Source organism: Mastacembelus armatus, chromosome 14 (genome assembly GCF_900324485.2).
Source record: "Mastacembelus armatus chromosome 14, fMasArm1.2, whole genome shotgun sequence".
NCBI lineage: Eukaryota > Metazoa > Chordata > Actinopteri > Synbranchiformes > Mastacembelidae > Mastacembelus > Mastacembelus armatus.
Window position 1 is genome coordinate 6,892,931 of NC_046646.1, and position 10,249 is coordinate 6,903,179.

General features: G+C 39.4%; 2 protein-coding genes across 3 annotated transcripts; both read left to right on the forward strand.

Annotated features, from left to right (window-relative positions):
- Positions 1-1,809: 1,809 nt before the first annotated feature.
- pigw (phosphatidylinositol glycan anchor biosynthesis, class W) lies at positions 1,810-3,998 on the forward strand. Of its 2 annotated transcripts, none has more exons than XM_026328415.1 (2): positions 1,810-1,880; positions 2,332-3,998. In XM_026328415.1, the coding sequence occupies exon 2, from the start codon at positions 2,335-2,337 to the stop codon at positions 3,820-3,822; it is 1,488 nt and encodes a 495-aa protein (XP_026184200.1). In that variant the 5' UTR covers positions 1,810-1,880; positions 2,332-2,334; the 3' UTR covers positions 3,823-3,998. The 2 variants fall into 2 exon arrangements, with proteins under 2 accessions (XP_026184200.1, XP_026184199.1); XM_026328414.1 differs by having other exon boundaries at positions 1,823-1,964.
- A 204-nt stretch (positions 3,999-4,202) lies between these two features.
- Positions 4,203-10,140, forward strand: ggnbp2 (gametogenetin binding protein 2). Its single transcript, XM_026329257.1, has 14 exons — positions 4,203-4,317; positions 5,085-5,211; positions 5,578-5,658; positions 5,808-6,061; positions 6,427-6,525; positions 7,017-7,130; positions 7,281-7,490; positions 7,651-7,825; positions 7,930-8,118; positions 8,240-8,372; positions 8,496-8,621; positions 8,706-8,851; positions 8,936-9,145; positions 9,362-10,140. Exons 2-14 carry the CDS (start codon positions 5,119-5,121, stop codon positions 9,563-9,565), a joined length of 2,034 nt encoding a protein of 677 aa, XP_026185042.1. The 5' UTR covers positions 4,203-4,317; positions 5,085-5,118; the 3' UTR covers positions 9,566-10,140.
- The last annotated feature ends 109 nt before the right edge of the window (positions 10,141-10,249 follow it).

Here is a 10,249-nt window from a genome sequence, read left to right on the forward strand (position 1 = left end):
CCAAGGAGAGCAGAAATTCAAATTTAGTTTGGATTGATGCAGCGAGTGTAGTGAGGAGTTGTGGTGTGGAGAATCTTCATCAGGCTGTGCAAAGAGCTCTACAATCAGACATTTAAATGAATTGGTGATAAAACAGGAAGGAAAGTCATCTCTGACCTTTTTTATATTGTACATCTGTGTACAAGTGACCAGTCCAACTTGTTGTCAAGGTGTAGACCTTGATATTTGTAGGCACCACTTCAGTATCCGCACCACTGAAGTTGACTGGATAAGGACAGGGTTTAGACCTTCAAAAATCTACTGCCATTTTTGGGGGTATAGACCATGTCAGTATGTTGAATTGACTGCATTATGCAAAGAACAACAAATAGAAATTATGAATATTGAAGGAAAAATAAAGGGAACGCTGTCTCAATTTAGATAACATTTAAGATAAGATAAACAAACGCGGCAAGCCTATATTTAATAGATGATTAGCACCAGAAGCAAGAACAAGAGAATGCCAGGGAAGCTTCATTATCAGCATTGACGTGGCAGAAATGTGTTTAGATATAATAATATTGTTAGACCATAGAAAATAACACAATTCATACTGGGGATGCCACATATTCAGAGCTGGAAGAAAATCTTCCACAGCAGTTCCATGCTATCAGCCTGACCTCTGCTGTTAACACCTGGAAATTAAACTCTTCACACAGTAACAACAACAAATACTGGTGCTCACGTACATAATGCCAATTACACTGAATTATTTGTCTAGACAAACACTTGAGAGTAAAAATGACAAAAAAGCATTGCATAGAGACATTTTGAAATACTATCCTTCGTATTTACTTGTTTTGGCCTCACCATATTAGGAATGTGTACATTACAGATAGAAAAGAACTACATGGTTAAACACAAGCCAGTGAATTATGTCTTATGTTTAATGAGCTTTTTATTACATAAACGTCCTTTTCTAGATGTCAAAATCCAGACAGCTGTGCTCAGACCTTTTATGTCTGGCCAAAACAGTCTTACCCAGGTAACCCCTATATGTATGTTTGTAGAACCAGGTTAATGCCACAGGTGTAATTTACTGTCACAATAAATTAAGACTGACAGTCTTCTTTATCTTTCAGGCTTGCAGCCTGTGTGAGGGCTGTCTACTGTATGTACTAGAGACAGACAGATCTAATCCAATAGCAATTAGTCTACATCTCATCATGTAAGCCGTGTAATACATGTAAATAGTCTTAATGTTACGAATTTAATACCTAATAGTACACAAATACAGTAGCATATGATAGCACACATAGCCTATTGTGATTTTGGAAAACAGAAAGCAGGTATAAATCCTGTTAAACATATATAGGTAAATAAGGAACAACACATTAGTGTTTTGTGAGTAGCCTTCATCATCAAACTCCAGTCAAAAATCCAGCACTTAGGTGTTTCTGTATACACTGACAAACTGGCAGCAACCCCACTACAAGAATTTTCTAAATAATGCCACGAAATGCACAAAACGAAATTTACGGAAATAACCACTGGCTCAAGGAAAAGAAAACTATCTGACAGGTTTCATTCATGTTCCCATGCAGGGATGTGTGTTAATTTTCATAATCTCAAAAAAAAAACGTGTTGACAAAATTTTCTATTAGGTTTGGCGCCATTTAATCCAATTCTCATAGGGGCCATCTTCGCCTGGCTCATAAAACATACTAATATTAGTACTAATCCTGCCATTTACTGATATTTTAAACTCCGCCTTATATGGGTGGAAGTTATAAAAAATACGAGCTGTCCTGAATGCGTCATTGTACGGCATGCGGAAATAAGCAGGGGCGCGTTCACGTTCCTGTGGGCATCATGGTTGAATTATCCAGTGGACTTGAACTGTAAATATCTGCGCTGTATTTTTGTGAAACAGCATTTCCAACACTTAGGCGACAAATCTGTGTTTTTATTCGCGTTATTTACAGGTAACTAGACACTAAACTACGTTAGTAACGTCATAAAAGGCAACAGTGTCGCCTGGAAGGCTTCATTGGCTCAGGATCAGTGCGACTTAATAAAACCCTAAGTTACCTGAGTTTACAGTTTACATTGCTGTTTTACTATGATTTGTACAGTGAAGCTGGGGTCTACAAAGACTCTTTTATTGGTACATGGAGGTGCTTTTTATTTTATTTATTTTTTTAGCTTCAAATCACAATGAGCTCCTGTGTCCATATAACTAACACATTTGCCTAATGTTCTCATGTGGCAGGTGTCTGCCGAGTACTAAGATTTATTTGTCTCTAAATATGTTGGTTTTGTTTCTCATGTAGTTAATTTTCCTGTTTTCAGGCCATGTCTCAGAGGGAAGTGAAGGAAGCCTTTGTCAGTAATCTCAATGGAACCAGTCTTCAGGAGGTGGCCCTGGGCTCATTTCTCGCCCCAGTATGCCTAGTCAGCAGAGGACTGGTCTTGATCCTATACCAACAGGCCAAGGGGACTCTGCCACTTCCATGGATTTCTCAGCTGCTTCTAGACTTCTCTGTATTAATTCTTCCCCTCGCCGTGTCATGCACCGTCCTGAGCAGCGTTCTTCACCAGGTTGTCATGGGCCTAATCTTTGTTTCAGCTTGTATGTTTTGCTCTATCTGTTACACCAACAGTCGTCCTTCTGCTCAGCACCCAAAGACCACCATCAGTACCTTTATGCAGAGTCATGTTCAGTTCAGACAGGTTCCTTTTTTGACTGTCTTCAGAGTGTTTGTAAATGTGAAAACAGCCATCAGCATTCTCGCTGTAGACTTCGCTGTCTTCCCAAGGCGATACGCTAAAACAGAAACCTATGGGACTGGGGTTATGGACTTTGGCGTTGGCGCATATGTCTTTGCAAATGCTCTAGTATGTCCAGAGGCACGGAGGAAGAACATCTCCAGCTCCAAGATGAATCATATCACCAAACAGCTCCTGTCCGTCTGGCCCCTAGTTGTTCTAGGTATCGGAAGACTATTGAGCGTCAAAATAGCCAACTACCATGAACACGTGACAGAATATGGTGTGCACTGGAATTTCTTCTTCACACTAGCCATTGTCAGAGTTGTAGCTTCAGTGCTTCTGGCTGTTTTACCAGCTAGTAGGTCTTGGGTTTTTGCCCTTCTGATCAGTGCTCTTTATCAGTACTTTCTGGAGACATCAGGGCTGAAGGTTTTCATTATCCACAACAATGATAGAGACAAGGACTTTCTGCATGCTAACAAAGAGGGTATATTCTCTGTAGTGGGATATGTAGCTATCTACATGGCAGGAGTTCAAGTTGGTCTCTATGTGATGCAGCCGAGATCCCACGTTAGAGAGTGGCTCAAAGCACTTTTTAATCTCTTGTTGGGAAGTTTTGTGTTGTACACTGCTTTGTACTTATGTCAGACACTGGTGGAACCAGTGTCTCGCCGCTTAGCTAATTTACCTTTCTGCATCTGGAGTGTAGCCCAGTCCTTGTTTTTTACTTCCTGGCTTGGTATAGCTGACATGGTTTTACTGTTTTCCAAAAGAACATCAGACTGTCATTTTGTACCTACATCATGGACTTTGCATAAAAAGCAATCAGACTCAGTGTCCAACAAAAAAGCAGTTGAAATAGAAAGACTCTGCCTCATTCAAGCAGTCAGCAGGAATCAGTTGTTGTTTTTCTTGCTTGCAAATGTCCTGACTGGATTCACCAACTCAATGGTGGACACACTAAGCTGTAGCAGTTCATTTTCAGTGTGTGTTTTGCTGTTGTACATGTTTATGAATTGCTTTGTAATATATGTTTTACATCTCTGGGGAATTACAGTAAAATTCTGGTAAAACAAGGTTTGGTTTTGTAACTTGAAGGTTTGCATGGAACTAGATAGAGAGTGGTATTCAGAACAATAAAAGCTGAGCTGTTATTGTTATATGATCTGTATTTCTAAAGAGACAACTGTCCATGATGTGGTTATGCAAATAATTACATATCTTCATAAAAAAACATTTAAACCGATGTGGAAATTGAGTATTGCCTGTAGTGTCATCTCTAATTTCTCGGTACAAAGAACATGCCCATAAAAACTAAGAAGTGGGGTGTTTGGGATTTGGTTATTTTTTTCAAACAATAACAAATTTCTGATAGCGTTACATTAAATTAGCTTTTTTTAAAATTTATTTATTAATGGGGGAGGAGAACCTACCGGAACATACGTATTACGTCAGCTACTACGTATGGAGGGTAAAGGTCATATCAGTTATGTAGATTCCGCCACCGTAGCAGTCTCACTCGCCGTCGTACTTGTTTATTTTTTTAAGGACAACTTTTAGAAACGGGTAAGTGCAGTCAATAATTATTGTTTGTCCGATGTTACTTTAGCGCGGTGAACGTTTATGTGAGTCTTCTTAGGTTAAGACGATGAAGGTCCCGGTCGCTAAGCAGCCAGTCCCCCGGTTTAACTTTACATTAGCCACATTCAGGCTGGCTAACGTTAGCTCTGCGGTAGCAATGCTAACTAGTAGCTAAGTAAGGTAGGTTAACGAGTATTGACAGGGAGCAGACAAACTATATCATGATTGTTTGACATTTGGTAAGGCCTTAGAAACGGCAGTGCATAATAATCGCTAACTAGAGAGTAGTGTGTACAGAATACGCTGCCCGGCTTCCCCAGTTTCTCAACAGTACTGGCAAATGAAATAAGCGACCAAGCTAACGTTACCTGGCTAATTGCCGCTTAACGTTACAGTTTATCCTATACAGACCATTACTTAGACATTAACCTTAACTAGTCTGACTGAATGGATCTTCATAACTTGAAAACTTTAAGTGAAATCACTCACAGACCTTACAAACTGAAACAATATGCCCTTCCCCCTCCAGTCGATTGTTTCCTGTGATGTTCTGTTAACGTAGCATTAGCTGGTTAAATCTGCTTCCAGGTAAATCTCTACGTGCTACACTAGTGCTAGTAACGTAAAATCGTATAAAATGGTTGACATATGAATGGTTGTATTATTGTAGTGACTAGGCCATGTTGTAGCTAGCTTGTGGTGAACCGAAATAGACGAGCATTAGCTTGAATAGCCTTGTGTGTTACCTACAGGTAAGCTGCATTACAACCAACGCTGAATTAAGCCATGGCACGGCTGGTAGCAGTTTGCAGGGAAGGGGAAGAGGACTACCCATTTCTCGCCAGACAGATTCCTCTGTATATCGATGATACTCTAACGGTAAGAAAGCTTTCCCATATTTGTGACCACAATGACGATGAAGATCACAGGAGTGAGGAAACTGAATCAAACCGACAAAGAGAACTTACAGTTTAGACAAATTAGTACATTTGAGAGCTCGCATGCCTTACACATGCTGTCTAAATGTTTTAAACCAGCTTGACCGTCTTTAGATCATAGGTCGATGCAGGTGCAATACTGATATGACACAGCAAAGCCATGTTTCTTTAATGTTACAAGGCATATTAGATGATGGAGGTTTGTTTATACGGTATGTTTTAATAATATAATATCCAATTTCCAGCCAAGGAGCCATCCCACAGACATTAATGTACATTAACCGTTTTTGTTATTGCATGCTGTCAGATGGTGATGGAATTTTCTGATAGTGTCATGGACGTAGACTGCCATGATATAAACACTTACCATTGGAAGCAATTTTCTGAGGTGAGTCATTTTGAGTTGGTACATAGTGGCCCGTCATACAATCTTTGGAAGCATGTAATTTTTATTTGTGTATTTTTATATGCATAAGCTGTGCTGATAAGTCGATAGTCAACAAAGTGATGATAGTTGTGTGATTCCTTGGCCTTTAGTACCACTCCAAGATGAAGCAACAGGACTTGAACATTGCTCTGATGGTGACATCTAGAGAGGTGTATGGTGCGTTATCTCAGCTGGTGCCCTGCGTGGGCTGCAGACGAAGTGTGGAGCGCCTCTTCTCACATTTGGTGGAATCAGGGAACCCAGCCCTGGAGCCCCTCACAGTGAAACCCACAGGAATGCTGTCGGTCACCAAGACCTGTTTAGCAGATGTAAAGAAGCTCTACACTCTCTTCTACATCCATGGGTAAGAAAAATGAGAAAACAGAAAAAAAAAAATGTTTCTTTAATTGCCACTGCAAAATTAATTGAATTGTGCATCAAAGGATGAATAATGCCTATGTTGCGAGTGCCAACATCCAAGACATTTTTTGGGGGTTGTTGAATACTGTAAGGATAATGTTATACCAAGATGAAGCACTACTCACTACTGTCCTTTTTAAAATACTTAAATATAATACAAATACTTAAGTATTTTATGCCAACATGTTTCTAGTTCAGTGCTAGTTACGAAGGTAATACTGTTGCATTCTTATCAACTCTTTAAAACAATATTTTTATAAAAGTTTTTGTTCTTTTTTTTTTTTTTTTTTTTTTTTTTTTTTTTTACAGGTCAAAGTTGAATGACATGATTGATGCCATTCCAAAAAGCAAAAAGAACAAGCGCTGCCAGTTGCACTCCTTAGATACACATAAACCTAAACCCTTGGGGTGAGTAATGTTTCTGTTTTTTTTGTTTGTTTTTTTTTAATGAAAGTTTTGTTTAGAGGCTGCAATTGAAATTGAACAGTGCCTCTAGCAGACAGATCGTGTTGGTAACAGTTTAAAATGGTTTTTTTTTTTTGTCAAACTGTAGTGAAAGAGGCACATAGAGAGTGGCAGGTTAAGAATTAATCTGGAAGCATTTTATTTTCCTTTTGAGAAGTTTGTGTCACTCTGTAGGTAGGCATAAGTTTGAAAAAAACAGTTTAACTCCAGCCTCTAGAATGTCATCATTTTGTATCATTTGTTTCTTTTTTCCCTTGACACCTAATAATATACATACCCAGAATTTCAGTGTGTAACATAGTTTTTTAATGTTTTTTTTTTTTGTTATTGCTAATAGATGTAAAATTAGACAGTTTCCCTACCAGGGTTTAATTAAAACTTTGTGGTGTATACACATTTTATATATGTGTGTGTGTGTGTATGTTTGCTTACAGGGGCAGCTGGATGGATGTGTGGGAGCTGATGTCTCAGGAGTGCAGGGATGAGGTGGTTGTCATTGATAGTGCCTGTCTCCTAGAGACACTGGAGACATACTTGTGTAAACACAGGTAATGTGTGATTGTCATAGCTTTGATTTCCAAATTATCCTGTTTTTTTTGTTTGTTTGTTTTTTTTTTTTTTTTTTTTTTTTTTTTTTTTTTTTTTGTTAAAAGGTTAAAAGAAAATTGATTAACTGCACTTTACTTTCCTGTGCACAGGTTTTGCACTGACTGTAAGAATAAAGTGCTGAGGGCATATAACATCCTGGTGGGAGAACTGGACTCTAGTAAAGAGAAGGGTTACTGTGCTGCCTTGTATGAGGGACTATGCTGTTGCCCCCATGAAGGCCACATCCATGTGTGCTGTGAAACAGACTTCATTGCTCATCTGCTTGGCCGGGCAGAGCCTGAGTTTGCAGGGGGCTATGAGTAAGTCAAAGATTTTACAATGGCTGCTGCAGAGCTCACATTCACCATCGAAGAAATCTCTCTGAGTTATTTTCTATCAGACCATATACCTTTTATGTTTACATCATTTATTAATTATTAACATATAAACATTTTCTTTGTTTGTTTTATTTATTTCTAGACGCAGGGAGAGACATGCTAAGACCATTGACGTTGCACAAGAGGAGGTCCTGACCTGTCTAGGTATTCACCTCTATGAGCGGCTGCACAGGATCTGGCAGAAATTACGAGCAGAGGAGCAGACCTGGCAGATATTGTTCCATTTGGGAATTGATGCACTACGCAAAAGTTTTGAGGTACCGTTTTCAAGCCATGGTACTTATTGTATCATTTTAGGCTCATTTATCAGATAATAAATGCGTTATACCTGTGTAATAATGTATCTATGGCATTCTCCTAGATGGCGGTGGAGAAGATGCAGGGGATCAGTCGACTAGAGCAGTTTGTCGAGGAGCTGTCTGAAGAGGAGAGAGCCAAAGAACTGAAGCAGGAGAAAAAGCGGCAAAAACGGAAAAATCGACGCAAAAACAAGTGTGGCTTTGACGTAACTGAGCAGGAAGCAGAGGACAAGGATAAAACTCTGGATGAGGTAATTCTCCACTAACATTAAGAGTTTGGGACATAGAGCTTGTACATTATTTGAAATGTGTTTTCTGCATCCACACATTTGTTGGCCTGGATTTCAGTCTGGCTCGTTTGGTGTGTTGCAGGGTTCTCTTGATTCTGTGGAGGGCATTTGCAAGGCTTGTGGTAGTCATGATGAGGAGGAAGAGGCAGGCTGTGAGGAGGGCATCGGCACCAATGGAGGCACCTCCTGTAGCTGCCCAGACAACACTAAACAAGGTAAAGATGCACATGGACAACCCCAAAAGTCAGTTAACCTGATTTCCAGGTTACTGCATTAGTATGAATATGGCAAGATCAAACAACAAGCCTAAAAAAGTGTTTCTAAATGTATTTCTCCAGATTTGTCCTCACACAGCAATGGCAGCGACTGTGGCTACTCCTCAAGTATGGAGGGCAGTGAAACAGGATCACGAGAAGGCTCTGACATTGCCTGCTCTGAGGGAATTTGCAATCATTATGAAGCAGGTCAGGCTTGAGTAGCTCTTAGATACTGAAGACGTCTTTGCTTTTTTTTTTGTCACACAGCGTGTTTTTGTTCACCTTCTAAAGGAGATGACCCGAGGGTTCATCACTGTGCTGAAGAAAAAGAGGAAGGAGTAGACAGTTGTGTGAACTGCTGGCAGCGCTCTGAGGAAGGCAGTCAATGCAAGAGTAAAAAAAAGAAAAGGAAGGGAAAGGGTTTATGCAACAGTCAGGTGAGAAAACATTCTGGAGAATTTGCAAACTATAAGCTCTATATACCAAGCTGTATGCAAATTGAAGTATACGCATTTCAACAGGGGAAAAAAGATGACTGCATGTCAGAGGGGAACACAACAGGCCACAGTCCACCATCACCTCACACGTGCCGAACCAAAGAAATCTTTTCCTCTCTATGTGGAGATACGTTTGCCAGCATTGCGCTACGGCTACCATGGACAGTACATCAAAAAACCGTCAGCCTCCATGTGAGACCACCAGAGGCAAATATGAGTCTTGTGGAACTTCTGGTCAGTGAAAAAAGTTGTTTACATTAATGAAAAATAGACATTTCCCTGAAGAAACTGTAGGATTTTGTACGACACAGGCACATTTGAAAGAATCAGCCATATGTAGAAAGCACTCTTATGTTTTGCTTTGTTAGTACCATTGTGCACACAAAGAAGCATGATGGTGTTTGGTTCTGCTACATGTATAATTTCCTGTACTGTTGTTTCTTCATACAGGATGATTCAGAGGTGACTTCAGATGAAGAGAATTGTCTGACACAGGATGAAATCCAGGCGTTTTTAGAAAGAAACCAGTCTTTCTACAACAACCGTCACCAGTACCGACAGCTCCTGAAAGAGAAATTCACCAACTACTGCCGCGCTACAGAGCGGAGTAAGCCAGTGTGTGGAAAGTGGTTTGCCACCACCAGCGTCAAATAATTGCACTAATGCCATCTTCCCCTGGAAAAAAACACTCATGACCACTGCTGCAACATGTAAAAGAAAAAAAAGGAAAAAAAATCAGAAATACATTTGGTGACTTGTTCAATCATTTCTTCTTTAGAGTAAATGTGGTTCTTGCTTTCGGTTGGTCACCTCTTTTGCACTTGTACACAACAAACTTTTTCATCTCATTTCTTGGCCACTTTTTCACCTGTAATTGTTCTCTCTGACCGAGCCTAGCTATTTGTTGTTGGTTTTCTTGTAGGGTTGTTGGATAAGAGCACAGTGGAATCTGTAATCAAGCTTTGTAAGCGGTGATATTAGGGATGAATTTTACAAGTCTTATTTTTTTTTCCTTTTTTTTTTTTTTTTTTTTTCTTAAAATTTCCATTTTGTTTGTCTTTGGTGACACTTCAGTATAGTGGTAAAGGTTGTACCATTCAATGTGTACAGAAATTCTAAATATAAAGATTTTACAGAGAATAAACATCCATTTGTAATAAGGATTTGGGTGTGATGTTAAGAGCGCAATGTGCAAGATTTACTAAATAAATATTTATTAATATGCATTATACAGTTGTTTTTTTTTTGTTGACCTCATAGGAGTTCATGTATAAAATATACATAGATCACATAGATCATAGAAGATACCTGAACAATAGAGCTCTTCTGTGAACATTT